The following is a 27,907-nucleotide window of genomic DNA, read 5'->3' as shown; positions in this document are numbered from 1 at the left end:
AAATGTCCTTCTGAGTTCAGTTCCAAGTGGGGAGAAAGACACTGGAAACATGGAGACTGCTTGGAAAGATGGTTTTTAATGGTGGACAGGACCACATGGTTTGAGGTCCTGGGGGAAAAAAGGGAAGAGATACTGAGAGTCCCTGGGTCTTATACCCACTCTGGCTTTGAACTTCCTGGGGCATAGGAAGAGTATCCTGATTGGCCTCTGTCAGAGGTCATAGCTAGATTTTTAGGTTGTCTGTGTGTCAGTGGTGGGTTGCCCCTGATTCGGACCGGTTCTATAGAACCGGTAGTAAAACCGGCGGGAGGCTCTACCCACCGACTCCAACGCCATCAGGAAGCTTCTGCGCATGCGGACCGGTAGTAAAGGTAAGTAGAACCCACCCCTCCTGTGTGTTAAGTTTGGTTGAATCTTCCTGGGTGATGTAATCTCCCCACATGCCATGTGGTGAGTTCTGTTGCTAGATGAGTAGAGGGCTAATCCCATCTTCCTTGGATCTTGGGTGAGGGCATTTGCTTATGAATAGACCTAGCTATCTCTTTATCTCTTAAGTGCTAACATCTGCTGTGGGCTATTGAGGAGGGTGGGGGCTATTAAGAGTGAGTCTGCTTCCTGCCTAAAAAACATGTTTCTCTATTTCTCATCCAGGGAGGTATAATATTCTGCCTTTTTAATATTTCCTAGAATATTTCATTTTTTTAGAAGATGGGTGGGTGCTAACTTCCTACACAGCCTTCTAGGTGTGTTTTTGATATCACGTACGTACACACACACTCCAATGTTAACCCTATTTTTTATTTATTATCTGCAAAGTCATTTTGATTCCCCATGTAAGGAATATTGTCCCCCTGGAGAAAGGCGAGATACCAACCAAAACAAGTAGTTCATCTTCTATCCCCACCCCTGATATATTGGCAACATGTAAAGAGAGTTTCTAGCATTTGGTAAGTGCTCCAGGGGTTAGAATAATTGAATGAAGCATCCCAAAAGGATAATTTTAAAGAACAGATAACACATACATTGTAATCATTAATAATTTTAAAAGAAAAAAGGATGAGAAATCTAATAGCAAGCAAAATGAAAGACTGACCAATTTTTAATTTAAAAAAGCCAAACATTTAATTAAATATAGAATAGCATTCACTAGTGAGCTTAAGTGATCGGATTCAGACATGAAAACAGGACACTTTTTGTAACTGCATTCTAATAATATGCTCCCTCTTCCAAAAAATCCAAAATCCAAAGCAACAATAAAATCTAAATTTACATCATCTTATCATTAAAATGAGCTAAAATCTCATCCTATTTTAACTATGACAAGGGTTTGCATGTATACAGTAGAATGGATAACACAGTGGATTCTTAAAAGTTTCCCACTCCCTTGGAATGCCTGTTCATAACAAATACTTCAGAAACTTCCCTGAGCTTTGAGTGAGTAACTGAATATAGATCACGCTTACCTGGTTTCACTATTAATATATTCTTTCCTCTGGATGCAGCTAACTGATCTGGGCTGAAAAATCAGTGACCACTAGATGGCAGCCAAGGGCTAGGGTGGTTTCGGAGGCGGCCTGCCTTTTTCTAACATCTATGGCAGCAGCCCCCAACCTTTTTGGCACCAGAAGCTGGTTTCATGGAAGACAAGTTTGCCATGGACCGGGGAGAAGTGGGGGGGAGAATTGTTTTGGTTTCACTCACTTGCCCGCAGCTCACCTCCACCTCCTAACAACCCATGGACCAATACTGGTTGGGGACCCCTGATTTATTGGTCATCTAGATTTTTGCACCCCAAATCTAAACAGAATACCTGAATTTATTGCCCTAATCAAGAGGCTCAAAGAGAGAACATCTTGATGAAAGATAAGACAGAATTCTAACAGATGGGAAACTGTGTATACAATAAAATTAACACACTTCATCAAGTAATTTAATCCCAAAGATTACATGTTGTTCTAGAGTGCAAGACTGGAACGGAACACATCTGGATTTTTAAAAACGAAGCAGGTCCTGGGTGCTCCTATTACAAAGTGTCTATGACAAAAGAGCTTCTCTAAACACAGAGTAGATGCGATTGTGCTGTGACCAATCGCAAGACATGCACATTTGTCAAGACAAACAAAACAAGTTGCTTTCTGCCATGTCATCAGGACCCCTCTGCTCCCTTAGCGTCCCTTTGCTTTTCTTCTTCTTCGGCATACTTTCATTTCCAAACAGTTTGATGCAGTCAGCTGTCATTTTTAAAGAATTATAAAGAGGTCCTTGGGGTAATGGTAGCTATGGCCAAACAGAACCTGCTCAACTTTAAACCACAAAGCAAAATGGGGCAGAAGCTGCCCAATTTTAAACCAAAGAGTGTCTTTGACAAGAAGGCAGCTGATTTCCAAAACTAGCTGTACTGATGAAGAGGTGGGATGTTTTTTATGAGTGTTCGGGAATCTAAATAAGAAGTGTGCACTTGTCAGGGGCTAAATTTAATTGAATATAATAGGACTTACTTCCAAACAGAATGTCCTGGCTGAGCTATTTTTCTATAGTTCCACCCATTTAGAGATGTATATTACTGGGTTGTTTGTTCTTATGTGCTTTAAAAGTGGAAGATACCATATTGTCTTCACCCAACACAATCATATGAAGTACAATATTTTATAGGCAGAAAATGTTCCTTTCTTGAAAAGTCCCTGCCCTTTTCCCCATTAAAGTGATTGAACATGGCTTCCGTCTTGTACAGATGTTGCTCACCATGTATGGTACACTCCATGTTTTGAACTTGACCCTACAATTAATTGACAGCATTAACTGTTACGAATGCTTGACACTGACATTGAAGGCATATGGAAAAATATAATTTGGCAATATTGTTCAGAATGACACAGATCACTGATACTTCTTCTTTGCTACTTTTGCTGATCAGTTGATTTGGGATTGTTCTTGAACACCAGAACTCGGTCTCTCTCAGGTCGAGAGACTAAGGGATCATTTTTAGATGGCCATCAAAGCAAAAACATCCTTGCTCGAATTAGGCATTTATGCAGAAAGGCTTATACATTGTACGGCTGAATCCCAACCATATACTGATGCTCTTGCTTCTACCAGGAATATATATTAGGCCCACTTATGGCAATAAAAACACATTAGCACATATAGCACAAAAATGAGATGTTCTGCAAGGAGAATTATTGTAATATTTTTGGTATTTTGGAAAATGAGAACTTTGCAAGCTCAAGACGTTTGTAATCACAGTTAGAACAATAAGTCATCCCTGCAGTAATTCTCAACTCAGCAAAGTGTAAACACTTGAATCTCTGATACTATATAATGCATGATCTGATTCTGCTGCCATTTGCCATTCTTGAGAATCTTAAGTCATCATTTAAATGGAATAATAGTGCATATCAGAACAATGATTCACAGGATTAACTACAGATACATTTGCAAAGAAAGAAGAGCACCCGACACAACTAATCACCCCGTATTTTTGTATCTGTTGTCTTATTTTCATCCCTTCAGCAGCAAGCAAAATACCAATGGTGCATATTGGCTTGTATCACAGTGATCCACGAGGGAAGGTGTAGCGTGCTGAACATCGAGGAATTCATTCGCCCAGACAAAGTGCTTCTGGAATCTTCAAGGAATTTTCCTAAAGTTCTGATTCCTATTTTTTTTTAAAAAAAAAGAAATATGTATATAAATTATTACAGCATTTTTTTTTTGATGCTTACAAAAAGAATTTAATGTGTACAATATGAATTAGGGAAACATTAAAATAAACAATTAAAAAGCATAATTATGGCGGCTTAGCAAAATCATATAACTAAATTTAAAAATATTGATCAGGAGAAATTAAAAATACAACGTAACAGAAACGGCTGCCAGCAAATCAGCTCATATTTCAGCCTTCTTTTCTGTTTTTGTTACTGTTTTGCTTTTTGCTCTAAATATAAGACAGTTTGCCAGGTAAACCAGACAGGAAACACAAGCAAGATGACCTATTCTACTTTTTTATAAAGCTACATTAACAGAATCTTGCAAGTCTGAAAGTACATATCTCCCGCTGTCTCTTGAGAAACTGAGAAAGGCTTTCTCTACCCACTGTGCACCTATTTTATCTGACTGTTCTCTTATCTGACTGCTCCCTAGGCAGAATTTCTTTACCCTTTCTCTCAAGATCTTTCTCACATATCATTACAAGCATACACTCTCCAAATCAATTAATCACAAAATTCTTCCATAAAAGCCATCTGAAAGGAGCATTGTTGCAATGCTCCCTTCAGAAAATTACACACACACACACACACACACACACACACACACACACACACACACACCAGTAGTGGGTTGCCCCCGGTTCGGACCAGTTCACAAGAACCATTAGTAAAACTGGCAGGAGGCTCCGCCTACTGACCCGGACGTCATCAGAAGTGATCTGCGCATGCGCAGAAGAGTGCGCTGGCACGATGCAAAATGGTAGTAAAGGTAAGTAGAACCCACCCCTGACACACACACATTAACATATATATAAGTTAAGTTCATTTGCCACTAAATCTCTTTCAAAATTTCAAGGACAGCCAACACAAGTTACACAACTATTCCACTCAAGTTCAGAATGGCAATTTTTCTTCTTATGGGGATTCCAGATTATTCACCTAGAGAGAGCTAACCAGGGAAAAGTTCCACTATTTTCCCACTGAGATTAATAAAGTCATAACAAATACCATGTGAAAAAGGGCCAATTTATTTGAGAATTTATTAGATCCCAAAAAAACCAAATGAAAATCAGCTGAATTACCTAGAGATAATTAAATAGGGCTAATGTGTGTGGATGACTAATATATGGCATCAAAAACATACAGAAAACTTTTAATGCTTTGCTCCCATCTAGTGGCTGTCTGGATTTTTGCAGCCCAGGTAACCTTATAATTGTCTTCATTTCTTCATGACTGACAGCAATATCACTATGGAGGTTCCTGTTTCAGCCTCAGGTGCCTAAAATTGCTTATGCTGCTTCCCTATTTCACTCTAATTACACAAGAAAGATAAAATACACTGAAACACCAAATGCAAACACTTTAAATTTTAGTTTATAAATATTCACCTGTGAGGCCAAATTAGTCTTCAAGCGAAGAAATGTAAAGACGGTGTTACTTTCCTTGGATTCAAAAAACGAGTCGTAATCCTAAAGATAAAGAAAGGATTTTTTAAAAGTATACTTTTAAAATGTTCATCCTTCAACACATAAATGTGTGTTTGTGTGTGTGTGTGTCCTCCAGATGTATTTGATTAATTCCCACCATCGTGGCCAGTATAAGTTGTCAGTGTTTCTTTTACTCTGGCAACTTTAAGATGTGTGGATTTCAACTCCCAGAATTCCCCCAGACAGCCATACTGACTATGGAATTCTGGGAGTTGAAGTCCACGTCTTCAAGTTGCCAAGGTTGAGAGACACTGAGCCAAGGATTATAGGAGTTAGTCTAGTTACATCATGAAAGTGATATATATAGTCAAAAAATACAGTGTGATCAACCAGTTAAGATATATAAACAAATAACTAATAATGTTCCCCTGGAGATACAACTGGTGCCCACTTTCCTGAAGCTTTAGAAAGCCCTTAAGAATCGTCTCTGTTCCCAGGTCTGGGGTTCATGTATTCATGTATTTGCAGGGCCCCTGCTGTATTTAGACATTTTACCTCTTATACGTGTTTGTTTTTATTGTCTTCTGGATTTTGTAGGCCACCTGGAATCTAATAGAATGGGCAACTACAACATATTTAATAAACTAAATTTAGAATTGAAGATAATTCTATTTTGTTCATCCACCTAAAGTGTCTGGTTGAAATACAATAGAATAAGTTGCAGCGTTCCTCACAAGAAATTGTACTGCTTTCCTTATGATAAGAAAACACAGGATAAACAATAAATTAAATATTTACTTTCCTTTCCAATACCACTGCCCCACAGATCAGTACAGATCAAAGGACTATAAATGGCTGCTTAATCTGCTCATCTATTCCACTGCCAGACTGGATATAGAAGTGTAAATAATTAACCACTCAAACCCACCTATAACAAGGTAATTATATACAGATTCATTGCTCATACATTCCCTGTTCTGCCATTTCACTCAAACACTCCGACTTCAGAGACAACCCCCAAGCCGTGCCAACACCTTTGAAACAAGTTCAACAACTTCTTCTGGTTTCAAGTTTGATGTGGAAAAGAAATCAGAGTTCATGATTTCTGGTTGTAATGTCTAACTCTTCAGGCCAAACATGACAAACCAGCCCTACTCTGAAGCTCTGCTTGCTGAGTGACCTGGGTCATTTACTCCCATTTAGCCAAGGCTAGGATGGGATCTCCTGATTTGAAATGACAAAGCAAAATCTCAAGAGGTTTTAAACATGAAAGCTGAAACACCAGAAGCAGGTTCGCCTGTGTTATCATGCAGTTTTGATTTATTTAAAAAGGAATCTGATATGTCTATTCATTGCCCTGAAATCATAATCAGTCAATTTTTAAATCTCACATATCTGTTTATTACTTATTTATTAAACATATTTGTAGCCCCATCCACTATCTGTAGGATCTCACATTTCAGATTACACATGCACAAATAAAAAAGGATCTATTTTAACTGGGGTAAGAATGGAATGTATTTCTGCAATTTTATTTTACCCATAGTAGGATATAGCTAGTTACTTTTTTAAAAAAAACCCGTTTTACTTCTATTGTTATGCCACATCAAGTGGAAGAATTTTTTTCCCTTGACATAACATTCAAATTCATATGACCCTTGTTTTTCTTTATCTCATATTAGCAAAATATAGAAAAAAATACTCTTCATACCAGATGCAAAGCTGGTATTTTGCATATATTGTGCTCAATCACAGTTACTGCTTTCCATTTTCCATTATGTCATTTTGATAGCTAATTGCTTTTGGCTAAGTATATGATGTAACTCCCATCTATCATGGTTTATAAAATGCAGTTTATGGCTTAGCATATGTGAATTCACTATTTATAGGTCATCCAAGGTATATTTTACATAGCCATGAGTTTGTGTGATGTGTGAACACAGTCAATATTAGTTCACTGAAGCACATACCAGTAGCTTTTTTCCTCCAAATGAAATAAATCTAAAATGGCTCTACCCTCGTGGAAACAACATTTTCCCATTTTCTTTGTCCATAAGCTTTTTTCCCAATTGTGAAAATTATCACAAGTTTGTTTTCAGAGAAGTGAGCCTCAAGTTTCAACAATGAAAGTTGTTCTCCTCCATTAAGGCTCATCAGGATGAGTACAGCTCACTAAACAGTCACTTTCTCTCAGCCAACCCAGCTCACAGGGCTATTGTTGTAAGATAGGAGAAAGGAAGGAATAAAATAGGAGAAGGAAGGAATAATATGTATGTTTGCCACTTTGAATTATTTATAGTTACAATGGCTGGATAAAAATCTAATAAATAAACAATCTATTCTGCCAGTTCCCTATTGTTATAGGAAGTGTATAAATTTAATTAAAAAATAAAAATAATAATCCAAATTAATGGATTATTAGCAATAATAATCGGCAACTGGAGTGATAAGGATGAAGAAGCACACTTAGGCTAAGTTTCTTCTGAATGCCTAGCACTGTTCTATAGCTCTTCTTCTCAGGCCTTCCCTACTATAATTCAAGATGTAATATTGCAATTACTCCTTTCTCACATAAATTACAGCACTGTCTTAATTATTTTAACCACACTCCTTAAACTCTGATATTACTATAATCTAGTGCATTAATAACCTATAATTAAAATAGTTTGTATATGTTGTTGTTTGAAAGGCTTCTTCTTGTACTTTTTAAAACTTAATTAATCTCCTGAAATGACACAGATTAACTTCCCTTATCACTCCATTCTAACAGGAAAAACTTGCACTGAATTTCTGCTACAAAAATAGTTGGATTATAATTCAGCATTATTTGATAGTGATTCTCTCTCTCTCCCTCCCTCCCTCCCTCCCTCCCTCCCTCCCTCCCTCCCTCTCTCTCTCTCTCTCTCTCTCTCTCTCTCACACACACACACACACACACACACACACACACATACACACATACATGAAGTCCATATGCATTATTCGCTTTCAGGGCCAGAATATTGTACCAAATGCTGACAATGAGTGGGGAAAGTATTTAACATTAAAGTGAATTAAATATTTAATAAAACATTTAATAAACATTTAATATACGTAATAAAAGTTATTAAATCCAGAAGAAAAGAGAATAGGGAAGGAAATTCATGATAGTTCGCACCAATATCTTTCCCTATACCTTTTCATTCTTTTTCAAATATCTTCACTTTCTCACATTGCTCCATAGATTATTCTCTATAAACTTTTCATTTTTCTCCCTTTGAGAATTTTCATTCAACTACCTTCTTGGTCTTGCCCTTCTTCTCAAACTATTCACTCTTCATATACTTGTTAAGAAATCTATTCTCTCTATATGACCAAATCATATACAGTGGTACCTTGGTAGTCAACTGCTTTTAAAGCCATTAAATCTGCTACTCAACACATTTTGATGTGAACATTTTGTCCCGGTACTCATTGTTTGTTTGGTATGCAAGGCACAAGCTACAACTTGTCGGTGTTGGCTGCCTGCTGCTTGCTGCCTTGCTACATTATTCCTTATGGGAAAAATCTGTTCAGTATTCATCGTTTTTAGTACTCATTGAGCATCTCAGAAGCAATTAACAATGAATACTAAGGTACCACTGTAGATGTCATACCGTTTATCAATTTTTATTCATTCATCAGCCATTCATTTTTGACCTTTTGTATTTTACCACGTGTCTCTTAAGTGGTTCATTCCCATTGCATTCAGCTTGCTTTATGTAATTTATATAATATACAACTCTTACTTCCATGTAATAAAGTAGGCAAGAGTACACACTGGTACACAACAATTTTTGCTTTTAACTTTCATTCCTTGCATCACACCACATCCTATTATGTACACCATGTTCCTATTATGGCTTACATATCTAAAAAAATTCTTCATCAACTTGTTTTATTTTTTCATCATTTATGTACAATTTGCAATCATTTCATCTTCCCTATGAAACAGAACCATCTTGTTTCTGTTATATTAATCTTCAGATCCATGTTGTTTGTGGCATCATACAACCTACTTAACATTCATTATAATTCATTCAGGTTCTCAGTCAACATTATAATTCATCCCTGAACCTTTCATACTTTACTTCTATCCTACAAAAAAAAAAAAAAAAAAAAAAAAAAACACCCCAAACTGAAATCAGACTTGTTCAAGGCCATGTTCTGAACATACCTACACATTGTTACCATAACAATGGTAATCTAGTTCTCACATTACATTAAACTAAACACAAGAAAAGTCATTTGATGGCTTAACTGGTATAAATAAAGCCAAGGACCTGGCTCCTTTTGCAGTTTTTATATTATGAATAAGCTCCACCTCCCACATTTTCTTTCTGCAATAATCCACATTCCACATTTACCAAGTCACTCTTCAAGCAAGAACACTTTGAAGTGGCATTTCTTTTAAGCACCAAAAATAGCACCGTATAAACATGTCCTATTGAACATAAAAAGGGATGTGATGTGAAGGAGGAGAATACAAAAGGAAGTAAAGAATTTTGTAGACGAGAGAGGAACAGAAGGAACTCATAGGAGTACACAAACTCAGTTTTTATACTTAGGCACCCAAGAATTTAAAAAATCCTTTTAATTTTATCAACAGGTAAAATGCCAAATAAAATATTAAGAGATTCACAAGTATTTAGATTACACAGCGAGTAATCGTTTAAAAAATAGAAATAGTCTAATAAAAAATACAGTAAAGGTATAAGAAACACAAATTTAAAAACGGAAAGAACTGGGAGACGAGAAAAAAAAGAGAAAAAGCAAAATTGGGGTGCAGTCAATAAACAGCTTCAAAAAAAAAACCTTCTAAATTTCTTCAGTACAGATATAAATATAAAATAGAATAACTTTATAAATAAATTAAATCATAATGTACAATACTTCTGAAATCAATAAAAGAATGTGATTCATTTTTTTCTTCTTTTTGAGACTTGTCAAGGTGAGGATAAAATGGGAGGCCTCTGGGAGAGGGTCAACTTATTCTCCATAGCACCAGAGGGCAGGATAAGAAACAATGGTTGGAAACTAATCAAAGAGAGAAGCAACCTGGAATTAAGGAGAAACTTCCTAACAGTGAAGACAATTAACCAGTGGAACAGCTTGCCTTCAGAAATCGTGGGCGCTCCATCACTGGATGTTTTTAAGAAGAGTCTAGACCAGGAGTGTCAAACTCGGGTCGTCACGGCTGTGTCACGTGACGTATCGGGACTTTTCCCCCTTCACTAAACCGGATGTGGGCATGGCCAGCACATGATGCATCCGGCCCATGGGCCGGGAGTTTGACAACCCTAGTCTAGAGACAGTAACATCTGAAATGATACAGGTTCTCCTGCTTGAGCAGAGGGCTGGACTAGAAGACCTCCAAGGTCCCTTCGATTCTAAGGAGGCAAATAGGAAGCATAGAAACTGCATGTGGCTAGTTGGCCTACCCATCCCTGCCCCAGTAAATGAACTTCTGCTCCATATCAAAACGGACGGCAGCTACTTACCTAAAGAGGTTTTTAAAAAATCTACTTCCCCAGCCAGATGTACTTTGGTTGGCTCCTGGCAAGGGAGCTGCTGGAATCTAGCAAGACAGGCTAGAATCTACATGAGAAAACCTTTCCCCTGCATACTACAATTAACATACTTGAATTCACTTGCCTATAGCAATTACCTTTATAGATGCTAGGCGGTGATCAAATGATCTGTTCCCTTTAAAGAAAATAGGAAATGGTGAGAAAAATCATTTGGCAAATTGTCAGAATCAAGCACCCTGCTTCTCAGATAATTAACGTGCAAAGGACAATTAAGGCCTGTGAGTTTTAAAAAAAGGATTCTTCTCAGCACTGCTTGCAAGTGTCGACTTTGTCACTTTAAAAAAAAAAGCTGTCTAGAATGTTGTAGATTCTTAAAGGACAATTGTTTGGCTTTTAACCTATTTACTGCTTTACTCTATCCACCAACAGCTTTATGGTCTGAAGAGAAGCTTCCTTGTTGGAAATGTAAAGCAATCAGAAAGTCTGGTCTTCACTGTTCATATGTAAAATACCTTGGGCTAAAATCTTTTATTCTGTAGCAACTCATGCAGTTAAGCAGGCTTTTATGCAAATCAGCTAATAATACCTTCCCTCCAAAGAAGACATATTTTAAGTTTAACTTTGCAGGAATTTATTTAAGTACACTTTGAACCTTTTAAAAAAAAAGATTTCCTCATGTATATGATAAGCTCCTGCCATCTTAGCTTTTCCATGTTTATTTCTACAATTTATTGTCTGCCTTTTTACCCAAGGGATGGGCTGTCTTTCGCTGGCAAAGGGTTACAAATTTTTTTAAAAAAAAAAATTGGGGGAAATGGTAAAAACACAGCTGGTTGAATATATATATATATATTAAAAAAAGGCAGGGCCAAGTGAGAAAAATTAAAAAATCCTACAATCAACTATAGTTAAACATGAATCACTGCAGCAGGCTTTTCTCTCTTAACAGACACCCCAGCGCTTTTCAGTAATTAGACAAGTCGTTCCAATGGCATAATTGGGTGTTGGGGGACTCTGTGGACCTTCGGGAGTTGGCTCCAGAAAGTATCCAGCGATCAGAGCAGTGCGATTTGAAATATTTGACCCAATTAATCCTTTTCCTGTCTCAAATAATGTCATTATCTCCATATCACTATCTCCACAAAACCCAGAGTCTTTTACATAAGTGTCTCAGCAACAGCAGCAGTTTCAAACCAGCTCAAAAACAAACACTTTAAAAAATTGCTACATTACCCCCAGGATATGTTCAAATTACCTCAAGTTAAGAACCAGGGGTTCTTGCCTTAGACCAGGGGTGTCAAACTCAATTTCATTGAGGGCCCCATTAGGGTTGTGTTTGACCTCAGGGGGACCACAGGGGGATGAGTATGGCCAGCTCAACGTCATTCATCAAGGCTCCATTTTCGGCCGTAATGGCCAGCAAAAACGAAGCTCAGGGGGGCCACATGCAGGCCACCCGGGCTCCGTTTTCACTGGCAGAGGACTGCAGGAGGCCATCACGGCCAAAAACAGAGCCTGGGAGGGCCGTGCACGGCCCACCCGACCTCTGTTTTCACTGGCAGAGGCATCGTGGGCCGGTCCTTTGCTGTTTCCAGGGTGGCCCCGCAGGCCAGATCTAAGCACCCCACGGGCCCGATCTGGCCTGCGGGCCTTGAGTTTGAACACCCTTGCCTTAGACCATTGCTTGCCACACCTGTTATACAAAATTCAAGGCAGCTCTTAAGGAGCAAACAAGTAAGGTACAAGAAAAGGAGAATCAAGATGCAAATAGCAAAACACTAAAAACAAGGAAACCAATGAGGGGGGCACTAATCCACCTGACCACTAGATGGCAGCAAGGACTGTGTCACTTTGGTTTTTAAATCAATTGTCTAAATGGACAATTGTAAGATGAAGAAATTACTGAGGACCCATTTCTACCCTTAAGCTATTGCCTGAGTGGTTAATAGGAGTTCTATTACTACAAACAATCTTCCTCCTAAGGCAAACAAAGATGACTATTGTTTCAGAACAAGTGAAAGAATGGGTAGTTGTTGTTTAATCTTGCCTGCAATTTATCTTTGGCTGTTCTGATGTACATCCCACTAAGTATCTGAGGCTTCTACCTCTTGGGAGCTCTTTCTGCCAACCCCATATTATTCTGAACAAGGACATGCATTGTGTATTGTTATGATTGTAAAACACCACCTGCAGCCTATTTTATCAGTTGGCAATCCGATTAGGAGTTTTCCACTGAACTCTGTGTGCAGCTGTAACAAACACACCAAAATAAACTACTCCCACCAAAGCAATTCTTGACAAGCATTTACATGCCCGTGCTTTATTTATTTTTTTCCTTTCCTGAAAGACAACCATTTGTAAATAAATAACTTGGTTTTCTGATACCTCTACTTCCTCCAGGGTCAATATACTCCAGAAGTAATGCATTTACTACTACATTATTTATTTATTTTATTTTATTGTTTTATTATTTTATTGGCTGCCTATCTTATCACATTATTGCTACAAGTTTAGTTAATATTGAGGGCCCACATAATCTGTGAGGCCCTGAACCAAATCTGAGGCTGTGGGGTTCTAGTATTAATCCTAAAAAGTCTATTGTTTTTATTAGAAAACCAGACTACTCATTGTCCATTTAAAGAAATAGTTCCAGAAATATAAAGAATATAAATATAAAGAATATATATCCTTTAAAAATAAATATTTCAACTTTATGTCATTAAAAATTAAGCAAGAGCTCAAAAACGTATTTTAGTTAAAAAAAAAAAAAAACACAATAGTTTTGTCAACATTCACACATGAGGTAATATTGTGTCATTGGTAGCCAGCTGCTGACTGTTATGTATTTATCAGAGAAAGTAGCATCCTCAGAGTTTCTGCTCAAATACTAGAAAATCTCCAAAGATAGTGATTTCATTTTTTCCAGGACACTTGAGAGGATACAGAAAAAGAAACGTTAACAGAGAAAAAAATTAACATTTTTACAGAAAGCTACTGGGAGATTTTTCAAACTAAGTTTCATTGTTTGTAAAACACTGTTGTTAAAGGACTGCTTTATTTGGAAAGTGTAGCGCTTGGTTTCTGTTTAGAAAGACCAGAAATTCTTTTATATTTCCCATGACCTATTTATCATGAAACCAAAGCTGTCATTTTTAGTCTTCAATTTTCAAAGCTCAGATTTTTAATACAGAATTGCCAAGCAATTGTAAATGGATTGAAACAGATTATTATGAATTCAGATATGCTAGAATTGTTATGCAAAAACAGGATTGTTATGCATAGTACATAGCTGCTGTCAGATATATCCAGATGTTAGCTCAGTCCAAATTTCATCTTTTTTATTGCACATCCAACCATGCCTGAATATCCATATAAATACTTACAACATAGATTCACTGAATCAACAGTACTGTTTGGTTAATAACCCAGTGAAATGTTGACAACTGTTGCACTGACATTAGTCACAAAAGTGCAACCGCTACACACACATGAATACACACAGTAACACAATTATTAACACTATTTCATTATGCTGTGTTTTTAATGATTTTTTTCAGTGCTAAGTAAGTATTCTATTAATGGATAATTTATAGAAGTTTTTTTAATGTTTATGATAGGCCCTTTCACCTTTAAAACCCTTACATTTATTTATTTATTTATTTACCTTGCCTGTAAACCTTGCCCATTAAGAAATGGAACTTGTTTCTATTATTTGAGTTAACTCCCTCACATTGCAATTCAGCCTTTCAGTCTGAAGTGGAAAGAGCATTTTTTTATTCCAATATAAACAATATGGCTCAATTGCTAGAAATATTAATAGATAGTATATACAGGGGCTTTTAAGTGCTAATTCATGAAATGACTCACCAACCTGCAAACAGGCTAGGGGTGAGCCCATACAAGAGCAATGGCACTTCAGAACCATAACTTTAGAAAAATAATGTTAGGAATTCAACATAAAAGTGAAACAATATATTTTTCTTATCTGCAAAAGACGAAATGTTACTGTTTGCAATGTGTTTATTCCCAACCAAAGAATGGATTAATTCAAGCCATTAGATTATGCTATTTAATTTAGGTGGTACACTGTGCAAAAGCAATCTCTTCAAATCAACTTACTACATCTTATTACATAGTCCAGCCAGGAGGTAGAAAGGGACAAGAGGGCAGGAAAGACAGAGCCTTAACTTGCGTATCTGGTGATTTCAGACTACATAAGATTCTTAATCATACTCTGTTTCCTCAAAAATAAGACTGGGTCTTATATTAATTTTTGCTCCAAAAGATGTATTAGGGCTTATTTTCCAGTTGGTCTAATTTTTGGGAAAATATGGCACTAAATGCATCCATCTGGCTGACAATCTTATTTTTGGGGTAGGGCTTATATTACGAGAATCCTGGGGGGAAAAACATGCTTATTTTGCGGTTGGGTCTTATTTTGGGGAAAACACGCTATCTCATGAATTCTTAATCTAATTTCAAAAACTCTCAGCAACAACATATTCATTCTTCTGGCAGAAGTAATCATTTTCTTCCCTGGCAATCTACTGGGTAACAGAAAAGAGTTGAAAGAGAAGGCGGCGGGGGGGGGGGGATGTGTAAAAAAAAGAAAAGGCAATTGGCCAAGAAAGCAATGTGGAGGATGAGAACCCCATCCCCACATGATTCCTCCTCTTCTAAATTCAGCTTCATTTACCTTTAGTCTATGGCCTCCCAAAAGTTCAAGCTAAAATTAGGCCCTAAGAGAAGAAAAGAGTCTGACCTCTTCTGTTTAAGTAATTCTGCCATGAATCCTGTCTTTGTGCTTCTAGTTTCATGGGCTACAGTGATGCTTGCAGCTTTTACTTTAATAATTAGGAGAAAGCCAAAATCTCAGATTTTTTTTTATTATGATCATTGACCAGCATAGATAGAACCAGCAAACTTTCTCCCGTCATTACTGGAAGGACTTGAGCAACCTGGCTCATGTGCAATCAATCAGAGAGTGGCAACCAACCTATTTCCACTATCCAAATCACTGTTCTAATGTATGAAGTATTAGAAAACAGAATAAAATCAAACAGAAAATTCTCTAGTAAGATGAAACCTGACCCAACCAAAAATTTATAGTGACCTACTGGTGAACACAATACTCGTCATAATGAATCTGATGAAGAAAAATGATTGGGAATTGCCCTGTCTTTATTTTATGGAGAATAGATGTTTGATATATTATGGAAGCAAGAAACACTGGGAGTGTATATATTCAGATACAATCAAAATTTCTTAGAGATGTCTGCTTTAAAGGAACAGACATGCTTCTCTTTCCTGTTGGTTTCCACCAAGGAAGGGCTTTTTAAATTTCATCTAAGGCTAGAAATATGTCAGAGATGAAAAATCAATCACCAGATGTTTCATTATCCCATAATTCCTTGGCATAATCCAAAAACTCCTCCACAGCACATGGGAGGGGATCTAATCACCATGGTGCCCTCCACATTCATGCTACCTGGAGTTATTGTCCAATACACTCCTCGTTTTTCTTCTGTAATAAAATGGAGAAACCACAAACTTTTGAAAGTAACTTACTCCACAGTACTCATCATTGCTGAAGATCTGGGGAGGCAATGGGTTGCCTTGTGCAGGCAGTTTGTCTTGAGGAATATTTTTATACATCCACCGCCTTTTCTCTTCTGACATGGTGATATCCACTTCTTCAAAGTCAATCTTGTTGGCTTCCAGAAATCGCACAATGTCTTGTTGCCTCTTCTTCATCTGGAAAAAAGAAAGGCAGAACTAAGAGGTAATTGCTTGTTGCTCAGGCCAACTGTGCAAGTCAATCATGGCAAAGTTTCTACTGTATGCAAAAAAATCTATAAGAGGTTTTCGGTCAGCAATAATGTAGATATTGTCTTTTCTTGATCAGAAAAAGTCAATTTACCCATCTGAGCAAGTTCCATCATCTTTACCAACCATTCCTCCATTGTGCATGGTACCAAATTTTTATATCTTTGTGCATACAATAATCTCACTGAAGTTATTATGCACAGAAATAAAGTTTTTTGCAACTGTCCATACATTCAAAAAGAAAAACCTCTGTTCTCAATTTTATATTAATGTCCTGGTCCTCGAAATCTGTGTGTTTTAATCCAAACTTTTTCAGTTTTTTCACATGTCCACAAAACATGATGAAATATCCATTCTTATTCACATTTTCAATATAAACTGTATCAAGTGTCCCTATGCATTCTAGACAATTTTTATAGACACTGTATAAAAATTCTCAGCTTTATAGGGGATGCAGTAGCACAAAGGCTTAATGACACTGGAACTGCTGAGCAGAAATGGTCTGCACTCTGGCAGTTTGAGCCTAGGTCCATGAGACCAAGTGAGTTCCCGTCACTCGATCACTAGCTCCTGCCCACCCAGAAGTTTGAAAGCAGGCAATATTGCAAGTAGATATATTTGGAGGGGGGTGGGACTTTGCTATGTTCATGTGTGCAAAAAGCGGAAGCTGGCATTGGACCTGGTCAGATGCAAGGCATCATGATCCGAGGTGAGGCAGTGGTTAGAGTGCAGTACTGCAGCTAATTCAGCTGACTGCTAGTTCAGCAGATCAGCGGATCAAATCTCACCGGCTCAAGGTTGACTCAGCCTTCCATCCTTCCGAGGTGGGTAAAATGAGGACCCAGATTGTTGGGGGCAATATGCTATTTAGTATACTGTCTTTGGTGTAAGCCGCCCAGAGTCCTCGGAGAGTGGGCGGCATAGAAATATGACTAATAAATAATAAATAAATAAAGTGGTGAGGCAAGTGATCCAAGCTCCTCCAAGTGGAGTAGCTTGGAAGAGTCAGCAACCCATTCACCACTACCTAATTCACAAGTGTCAAACTCGATTGCGTCACATGATGTGTCATGACATATCACGATGTTTTTTGCCTTCGAGGAGCTGGGATGGGTATGGCCTGCATGTGACGCATCCAGCCCATGGGCCGCCAATTTGGTACGGCTGAGCTAATTGGTAGAAAGCTAATTTGCCCCCACAGTGCACCAAGGACAGATGCACAAGCCCCAAATGGAATGAACTAGCAATCTAGGCTGTTAGGACTGCAGCCTAGTAAGCTAGTATTTATAGATTTCCCTAACATTGTATGCCATACACTAAATAATAAATCTCAACTTTATAACATAATGTAAATTTCAGTCCTTTCAGCTACAAATGTTCCCATTGTTCCATCTGTATATTACAACCAAAAATTTTATCCCACTTTATCATACGTTCTTTCACTTGTTCCTCTTTGTAATTTCAAATTTCAAAAAAAGCTTACACGTTTTAACAATTGCATGTTCATTTGCACATAATTCTACACCTTTTTTGTGCAGTGTCCTCAAGGGATTTTAGGAGGTGAAATGAGGTGCCTTAACAATTGTAACTTTAAGGGTCATTTTTCACTTCTCAATCCCTATTCAAATTCCTAGTCAGAAAAAAAGGGCCAAATAATTAACCCAGTTCACTGGGAATCACAAAAGGATACTGATGTAGACCCTAAACTACACATGCCTATTTGCACCCATTTTAAAAATTCTATTTCCGCTGTGTTAGCATTTTACACCAACATTCTGGAAAATCGCATTCTCCAGATAGGAGGGGGCTGTATGGATAAGAATTCAGAGATAGCATGGCCCTTTTAAAGTTTCCAAATAAAGTGTATTTTTTAAAAAAGAAAACTTATATTCAGGAAAGAAACATAATAAAACAACAAACAATGAAGCTATTGCTCCAACACATAATTTACTCAGTGGGATATACAGTGGACTAAACAACAATGCCTATTATGAAAGCTTTACTAAGGACCTCCAAAAGGGGGGGGGGGAGAGGGGTTCAGTAGCACTTTGCTATAGCAACCGCTTCAATATGAACATCTCAGGAGAGACTCTTGATTTCCCAGGACAGAAGTTCAAAGATACTACAGAGGCTAGTTGGGAAGCATTACAATGTGCTCTACAGTTTTTGTTTTTAAAAAGCAACTGATGAGACTAATTTGCTAACTGAAGTACAGTGTATGCAGCTGACACACATAATCCAGAGAAATTGTTCATCTTTGAAACAGGGATCCCACCAAAAAGCTCAATGTCTGAAGGACATAACTCAATTCTAGACGGTCCAAACTGATCATTTCCTACACACCATTCCTGCTTCTTCAGGAAGAGGAAGGAAGATCTTCTATGACTATTTTAACCCTTCATACTACTTTAGCTTTCTTGCCCTTGTCTTGACAAAAAGCACTTTTCTTTTTACAATTCATAAAGAATATGCTTTCAGATGACCCACAGGAAGGAATAATGTTGTTGGAAGTGAACAACATCAGTTCTAGTCAACAAGACTAATAGTTAGCAACAATGAAGTCTAATAACATCTGAAAGGCCACATTCCATTGGCTCTGCTCCAGTGGTGAAATCCAATTTTTTTTACTATCGGTTCTGTGGCTGTGGCTTGGTGTGCTTGGTGGGCGTGGCAGGAGAAGGATATTGCAAAATCTCCATTCCCACCCCACTCTGGGGCCAGCCAGAGGTGGTATTTGCTGGTTCTCTGAACTATCAAAATTTCTGCTACCGGTTCTCCAGAACCTGTCAGAACCTGCTGGATTTCACCCCTGCTCTGCTCCCCCCTCCACTGAAATGGCTAATAAGACACAAAGTGATTCATTAAAAAACAATTTAAAAATACAATATACCACATAGGCCAAGAATTTTAGGTTCCAAAATAACCCCAAAAGATTAAGTTTAGACATCAAATTAAATATGCTAAAGTAGCACATTTTATTAATTTCTGAGTAAACAAAGCAAAACAAACACAAACACAAACACAAGACTCCTTATTTATGTAAAGAAATGTATTATTTTTTTCATTACTAGCAACTAATTATTGATAAAAATTAGTTTGTAATGCTACAGATGTTTAGATCCAGCTCAACTCTCTCAAAAATACTCCGCAGAAGAAAATGCCTTTCTCAATTCCCAGTATTTTATTAGACTGTATCCAGAATGTGCTGTTTGATTATTTCAAATTATTCATTTTATTAAACATTCTATTTTTTCAAGACAACATATTATAACTAAACAAGTGGAATTTTTCCATGACTAATTTTGCAATTCTATCCAATGAAGTTTGGGCAATCCGGAAAATTTGCAGAGAAGAAAACTTTTTGTTGTCTAGTTTTCATTTCATTGCACTAACAAGTGGGGAAAAAAAAAGAGATCATGTTATAGTACACATATTCCAAAATTCTCAGAATAATGGGAGGTGGAATCCTGCATATGGTTCCCCCACTACTAGGTCTGTCCAATCCTTCAAAACAGATGCTTTAGAAAAGTGCATACAAAGCACATCATTTTGAACCAATCAAATCATATCTTTTCAGTGAGAACAAATAACCAGTGGAACAGCTTGCCTTCAGATGTTGTGGGTGCTTCATCATTGGAGAGTTTTAAGAAAAGACTGGATAGCCAACTGTCTGAAATGGTATAGGGCAGTGATAATTAACCTTTTTGGCACTGGAGTGTGTGCACTGGAACCCGGAAGAGAGCAGCTGGCCAGGGCATATGCATGCGGCAGCTAGATGCTCTTCTGGGTTCTGGCTTGCACATGCACATCGGCCAGCAAAGCCCAGCTGGCCGGTGCACATGTGCATGCCAGATCCCAAAAGAGAGCAGCTGGCTGGTGCACATGCGCGCGCCGGAACCCGGAAGAGCAACTGGCGATGGCACATGTGCCCACAGAGAGGGTTTGTGTGCCACCTCTGGCACGCGTGCCATAGGTTCGCCATCACAGATATAGAGTCTCTTGCTTGAGCAGGGAGTTGGACTAGACCTCCAAAGTCCCTTCCAGCTCTATTCTGATTGGTTTTTTTGGCCCAGCTGTTCAGTTAATCCTATTTCCACAGGCACATACATTCACAGGCACTTTGTTTCACTGTATCCTAATACAAAATAGCCATAGATACACGTGGAGGCAGAGACCGCCAGGAGCAACCTCTGAACAACCACGCAAGGCTGAAAGGAGAACCAGCTGCTTTAAGTGCTTAAAAAGAAGGGCAACCTCTAATGTTGTAAATCATTCTTTCAAAGAATTTGCAGGTCTCTGTGGATTAATGGTGCCGAGTAACTGAGAAAAGGGAGGACGCAAAAGAACTAAAAAGAAAAAGTGGGCATTAATCTGTCAAAACTAGGTTATGGTGCACTTACTACAAGGCAAAATCACTGTACTGCATATTTTACAAAACTGTTCTAAATGCTAGCAGTTTATAGACAGCTTAGGAACACATTGTTGGTGGCAAGGTGTAACCTGATTGACAAACAGGTAACCTGAGGATAGTTAATAGAGGGTTAGAAAACTGAATACCCAAAAGCTAAGGCAGTATCCAGACCAAATAGTACATATTCTAACTCGTCATGTAAGCACTATGCTAACATAGTTTGCTTTAATTATTTTTTCCCATAAGTCACAATGACTGAGCTCATATATAAGATACAATCATAAATCATGTTTTACAAATCACAATATAAAATCTGCAAAATGTGTGAAGCTGGAACTAAAGAAATCACATTTTGCTGTTCAGTATTCGATGAATCTAGAAATTAAGCTGAATAAGGCAGCAAAGCATTTGAGACTTGCAAATTTTGCTCACCTGTTTGCACAAATTTTATTTTTATATGCTTAATGGTAAAAAAAATAAGACTACCTTAAAACTCTCAGTTCAAGATTTCTCATACATTAAGATTGAAAGACTTTTGCTTTAAAAGTATATATCTGACTGCATGCTCTGAAGATTAATGGACTGCCTGCAGAGAATACTTTAGTAAAATTTATGGAGCTGCTGAAAATGACTATTTTCTGTTGGCAACTTGCATCCTTGTTTAAAAAGAACAATTAGCTCAGCAACCGGTAGAATGCACAGAACAGAATTTCTGCATGTTGCTCTTTTTTTTTTCCAAGAGCTAAATCTGGAGCACAATCAGCAGATGGATGACAAAAGTCGGGTAAGCAAACACCAATATTATTAAAGCAGTTTAAAATGACTCAAAATGTAAATCAGCCAGTCAGGGATTGGGAAAATAAGACCAAAAACATGCCAGCTGTTGATCAACAGAGGGGTCTTGAGTTCTGGCTTAGAATTTTGAAATATTCTTTGATTAAGCAAAGCATATCTGAATTCTAGGACAGGGATTAAGAATGCTTTTGGGGAACAGCATATTTATGCTGTGTGATTAGAAACCAGAAAAAATATTCAAAATATATACCGTATTTTTTGGAGTATAAGACGCACTTCTCCCCCACCCCTAAAAGTGAGTGAAAATTTCAGTGCGTCTTATAGACAGAATACGGGTCCATTTTGGGGCTGACGAACCCTCCACAAATCGCATTTTCGCCCTTCCCAGCCCCCAGAAGCACTCTGCAGTGCTCCACACAGCTCATTTTCTCCAAAAACAGGTCCGTTTTTGGGCTCCCGAACCCTCCGAACGTCACGTTTTTGCCCTCCCCAGCCCCAAGAAGCACTCTGCAGGCCAAAAATGGGCAGATTTTTGGCAAAAATGGGATGTGCAGATGGTTCAGGGGGCCAAAAAAGGGGCCTGATTGTGGCCTGCAAAGTATTTCTGGGGGCCGGGGAGGATGAAAACGTGACACATAGAGGCCAAAAACTATTTTTTTTCTTGTTTTCTTCCTCTAAATCTAGGTGCATCTTATAGTCCGATGCGTCTTATAGTCCGAAAAATACGGTAGTTTTCTATACTGAATATTTTGTAAACCAAACATCTGATCAAATCTCTATATCATATTTCAACAAACTGAGAGCCAATTTGGTATTATTTAAGACGCTGGGCTGGGAATCAAGAGACTGAATTCTATGCCTCCGTTAAACATAAAAACCAACTAGGTGACTGACTGAGATACACTCTTTCAGCCCAGCCCACCTCACAAGGTTGTTGTTGTGGTGAAAATAGGCGGTAGGAGGTATGTTTTCTAAGGTTCCTTAAAAATATTTCTAAACATATATCTGATCCCCTTGTTTCTGATGGTACAAATTGTACTATATCTGTCCCCATCTTCTCAATGAATGGCAGTATGTAATGAAATCATCTACATATAGAGATAGAAAAACCTTAAGTGATTAGAGACCAGAGTAAAGTGGTCATACAAGATGTATCTATATATGACTCACACAAGATCTATCTATATATTACTAAAGCTCTTTTTTGTCAAGACCTTTAATTGGGTGAAAATGGTGCATTCTAGGGCAATAATTTTTGAACCAAGGTACCTCAAATGGGTTTACAGAATGTCTCCAAAATCTGGGACCCATGACTTCTGAGGGATTAAATTTGGGGAAGTTGTGACTGCCCTCTGTGCTGCTGGTTGCTACTGTGCTGCTGCTGTGGTTGTGTAATCTTCATTTCCAATATTAACCATAGAACCATATTAATTCTGTGACAGTTTACCAGCAAGACTTTCTCCACCAACCAGGAGAGGGGAGGGGAGGGGAAGATTTCCAATGCTCCCTGCCAGATTCCCACAAAGAAAGTCAATGGGGAAGCTAGCAGGAAAATTGCTTCTTCTATCACTGCTTTTTTGCCCAACATTGGTTATTCCGTTTCTGTTTAGGTAAGGAAATATCTTTGAAACAATGGTCATTGATTGTCTAATTTTATACAAAGTTGTCTCATCCTGTATATTTTTCATTCTGAAGAGTGCTCTACATTCAATATAATAAGGTAGCAATTGAAATCAAGGATGAAAGATTTAAGATTAAAGTCCTGCATTTTGCTAGTATTATCAGAGTTCATTATACTGAATTTCTGAAGTTACTGGCAACTTCTATCATTCATTAAAAATGAATTTCTGCAGTAATCCTCAATTCACTTATGTGGAAGAAAGGTCCCTGAATAATGTAGAGAGTATTTCTAAATTTAAAAAAAATCCCAGAAGGGCAACCATATTAATCCTTACTAAGCGTTATTGCTTAACACTTTGCTTAACACATTGTAAGCCGCCCTGAGTCTCCGAAGAAGGGCGGCATATAAATCAAATTAAAAATAAATAAATAAATAGAATAAATAATCCACAGAAGGAAAATATACATTTTGTAGCCTATTACAAATTTTAAAAAAATGGTAGAAACATTCATACACCTAGAGTCCATTCTATCAGATGTGCAAAAATAAGCTATAGTAAAAAGTGTTGGCTTTTAATTTAATTGAAAAGCTTCCCCTTGTTTTTACTCAGTAAACATAGTACCCCACCTTTGTAATAAAATGCAAAAGAGATTCCATGAGCATGACATGTTCGTTTATTTATATATTATCCATAATAACATTGTACTGGAGTCATAAGAAAGAAATGGGGGTTAAGGGAAATGAAGCACCTCTGTTAAGTGAAGAGCACTCTCAGTTCAGTAATTTCAAATGTCTGTTGAGGAAGTATAGCTTATTTTTTATACAAATGATCACAATATTTCATCAAGTTATTTCTGAGAATTGTTTCACTTCTATCTTGAGGAATATACAGTGATACCTCAGTAGCGATCATTGGTTCCAGGAGGCATGAGTAGCAAACAATTTTTTTACCATTAGTAAAAAATTCCACGCTCACATGGAATTTTCCATGCTCACCCCATTCCTAAGATGTCTGTAAGGGGCGTGCATAAGCGCAGCAACATGCCTACCATCCCTGTCCTAAAGGTAAAGGTTCCCCTTGCACATATGTGCTAGTCGTTCCTGACTCTAGGGGGTGGTGCTCATCTCCATTTCAAAGCCGAAGAGCCAGCGCTGTCCGAAGACGTCTCCGTGGTCATGTGGCCGACATGACTAAATGCCAAAGGCGCACAGAACACTATTACTTTCCCAAAGGTGGTCCCTATTTTTCTACTTGCATTTTTTATGTGCTTTCAAATTGCTAGGTTGGCAGAAGCTGGGACAAGTAACACAGGAGCTCACCCCATTACACGGCACTAGGGATTCGAACCGCTGAACTACCAACCTTTCGATCAACAAGCTCAGCGTCTTAGCCCCTGAGCCACCGCATCCCATCCCTGTCGTAATGAATGTCCTAATTAATTAATGTCCTATTGTCCCCATTTATTCATATCCATTTCATTTATTCATAATCATGTTTATACTTATATCTGTAATCTTATATATGCTTCACAAAATAAATAAATAAATAAATAAACCCTCCCCTCTCCCGCCCGCCCCCCCACCCTGCCGGTCCGCCAAGCCGGAAAGGTTGGGACTCGCTGGTCTACTTTATGGTTGTTGCACTATTACTGCTGCAGAATTGCCAGTAGCACTTCTCAGACCTATTGATTATTGAGAAGGAACAGTGGTGTCAAAAGTACTTAAGGCCACACCACTTTTCACATACCGACTAGAAAATATTCTAGCATTAAGTTTACGTATACTGTATACACCAACCCTTTGCTTTGAGCAAGAGAATAATTTGCCTATTTTAGTAGTTCAAGCATTCAATTACAGATATGGCACCTAGGAAATGAGTAATAAACTTTTAAGGGAAGGAAGGATTTCCTGACTTGCACAAGGCAAATAGGCACAGAGCCAAATATAAATAGTACAACTTGATGTATGCCTGCTCAAATATAAGCTCTGCTAAGCCTAGTGAGACTTAGTAGAAAATCCCAGGTTTTTTATTTGAGACAGGGACAGCATCTTCAGTTTCTTGGTTATTTAATCATTGTTTTTAAATATGTGACACAGATTAAACATTTTGATGATGTATTACTATAAAGCACTTGCTAAAAATAGACGGACAGTTCTACTACGAGAGAGGCTTTTATTGTGAATGTTCAGTGATTGCTCATTATACAGGTTCTAAAAAGATCTAATAGTTTACTCAGCAGGCTCCTGAAATGGATAAATAGTCATTATTGGTTGTTAACATGCAGCTACCTAGCATGATACATACTTTGTGCCAAACCACACTGTACTTCAGCATTTATTACATGAATGGACGGAACACAAATATCACACACAGCTATCAGATCTATCAAAAACTGCAGAGACCATAGAGGCTGCATACGTGTGTTTTACAGAAGGCAAAGTTCAGTATCACCAACACTGAAGGAAAAGCAGTTATGGGTGTAGAAAATCTCCTTCAATGACTTTCATAAAAAGTCCATGCAGGTCCATATTTATGCTTACCTTGATAAGAATATATAACTCAACAGAGTTCTCTAGAGATAGCAAAATTAGTTACAGCAGCAGAAAGTCTAGGGATTATAAACTACCTGTACAATATGTCTAAGAGCCTTTCCTAACTTGGTGCTCATTAGTTTTCAAACTGCACAACACCTGCAGGAAGGAAGGCCAGAGATGGCTATCTCTGTTATTACTGTACAAAAGACAGAAAACTTCAAAGGGTTAATGCGGCTTCACTTTGTTCACATTATCATACATATAAACACCAATCCTAATTCTTTGAGCAACAATCCTTACAGTGCCAAAATATCACCGTGTCTGTGCAAAAGGGAAATATCTAAAGACTAAAAGTATCTTGAGAGAAAAACAGAAGGACTGAGAAAAAAGATAGTACTAGTGGGGACCACTCAAAAAACATTTAAAAAAAATAGTGGATATGCCAACCACATGTAGCTGAAATTTTAAGCATATTTACAGAGGCAGCTTAATTACTTAAACAGCACATGGTGCCAAGCAAAAATGTTTATTTTCAAAGAGCTGTGGGTGTTGGTTTAGGATGTGCTTTCTAATCATTTTAGTGTAAATCCTCTCACCTTCCTTCAATAGATTTAGAGTTTAATATCTCTATATTAAATATAATATAATTATATTATAATATAATAATATAATCTTAGCAAGGCTTAAATTTGACTTGCATCAGAAATACAACTTTTTGAGTTTTTGTGTGGATTGAAAAATGCTATTGAAGCAGCAATTTTATGGTGAATTTAATGTGTTTACAAACTCAACTTATGTGCATATAATTACAAGCTCTATTATGAACTCAGATGAGCTCTGGCATGTTGATGGCGAGTGGATTGTTTATCCTTGGGTGTTGGAAGATATGTGGGGTAGGTTTTGTGTTTTAATCCTGTACATTGCCCAGAGTCACTTATGTGAGATGGACAGGCATATAAATCATATTAAATGCATAAGGCCTTCTCATGCACCTACCAGTCCCATTTCTACATATGGACTCCTTTTTCAAAAAAAATAGTGTTATTCGTTATTAGACATAGATTATTAATTATTAATTACTTCATTTTAAAACCGGGGTCACTCCGATTTTTCAGAAAGGGTAACAAGGACGGTAAATGCTTTTGATGTATACTTATTTTCTTTCACCCTTTCATATTACCAAATTAAAGGAAATGGGCCAGTAAACAACATTATTAGTAAATTACAACATGCATATTCCAGTCCGCCCAAACCCAAAGATTCTGCAACCGAGAGGCTGCCGATAGGACCGCTCGCCTCGTCTCTCTCTCTCTACCGGGAAAAAAGGCTGTTAATTAGCCACGAAAAACAACTACGCCGCTTTGCAGTTACGGACTTCGTTGCCCACGATAGAAATCTCTCTCTCTCGGCCCCGCCGGTTCCCTAATGAAAGATTTCCCGCGCGTTTTGCTTTCTGTCGGGTGGCGATTTCGACAGCCTCGGTGCATAGATGCTCCCGGGGGTTTTGGGGGGAGGGCTGGGGGGGGGGTCTGTCGAAGGCATAGCCTTCCTTCCCTGACCTCGCGTCCCGAGTGCGATGGATAACTCTCCTACCATCGTCCAGCCACATGGGTCGTGCGGGACTAAGGCGTGATGGGAGTTGTAGTCCGGCCCAACAACACCAAAAGCCAGGGACGATGAATGAATTCAGAGGCTCCCTCGCTTGATCGTTGGGACTTTCACGCTCCCCAGCCTCCCTTTTCCACTCACCGCCACGGAACAAGAGGAAGACGCGACGAAAACCCGAATGACCATCTTCCCTTCTTTCCTCCCTCCCTACATGCGCTTCAAGGCAGCTCCCTCTGCCAAAGTCTAGCAGCTGCGAGCCTTCCGCGCCTCCGTGTCGCGCCGCTTCGCCTAGACTAGAGTCTGCCTAGCCAGCGCCTAGCCTGCCTCGCTCCTCTAAGCGCTTCCGCCCTACGAGCCCGCGATCGCAGGGCGCGCCGCAGATAAGCAGGGCTGCGAGTGACTCTGAGATGCGGCAGGAATCCGAAGAT

At 38.2% G+C, this 27,907-nt stretch overlaps 1 protein-coding gene across 3 annotated transcripts; it reads right to left on the bottom strand.

The window, feature by feature from the left end:
- Nucleotides 1-1,096: 1,096 nt before the first annotated feature.
- Nucleotides 1,097-27,907, bottom strand: SH3BGRL2 (SH3 domain binding glutamate rich protein like 2). 3 transcript variants are annotated; one of them, XM_087882539.1, is made up of 5 exons: nt 27,621-27,879; nt 25,878-25,909; nt 16,252-16,437; nt 5,096-5,176; nt 1,097-3,655 (listed from the first exon to the last, which is right to left on the bottom strand). In XM_087882539.1, the coding sequence occupies exons 3-5, from the start codon at nt 16,435-16,437 to the stop codon at nt 3,641-3,643; spliced, it is 282 nt and encodes a 93-aa protein (XP_087738665.1). In that variant the 5' UTR covers nt 25,878-25,909; nt 27,621-27,879; the 3' UTR covers nt 1,097-3,640. The 3 variants fall into 3 exon arrangements, with proteins under 3 accessions (XP_087738665.1, XP_034287745.2, XP_034287746.2); XM_034431854.3 differs by lacking the exon at nt 25,878-25,909 and having other exon boundaries at nt 27,621-27,907; XM_034431855.2 differs by lacking the exon at nt 25,878-25,909 and having other exon boundaries at nt 27,465-27,882.

Source organism: Pantherophis guttatus, chromosome 1 (assembly GCF_059756535.1).
Source record: "Pantherophis guttatus breed Tessera chromosome 1, ASM5975653v1, whole genome shotgun sequence".
Lineage (NCBI taxonomy): Eukaryota > Metazoa > Chordata > Lepidosauria > Squamata > Colubridae > Pantherophis > Pantherophis guttatus.
This window is presented reverse-complemented; position numbering and strand designations above follow the sequence as displayed.

What these genes read in the sequence shown, in the direction of transcription:
- SH3BGRL2 (XM_034431854.3), bottom strand. Translation starts at nt 27,665, where the DNA reads ATGGTCATTCGGGTTTTCGTCGCGTCTTCCTCTTGTTCCGTGGCG. An exon ending in CTTCCTCTTGTTCCGTGGCG is followed by an intron (nt 16,438 to 27,620) that starts GTGAGTGGAAAA and finishes TCTTTTTTCCAG; the next exon opens with ATGAAGAAGAGGCAACAAGA. An exon ending in GCAATGATGAGTACTGTGGA is followed by an intron (nt 5,177 to 16,251) that starts GTAAGTTACTTT and finishes CTTTATCTTTAG; the next exon opens with GATTACGACTCGTTTTTTGA.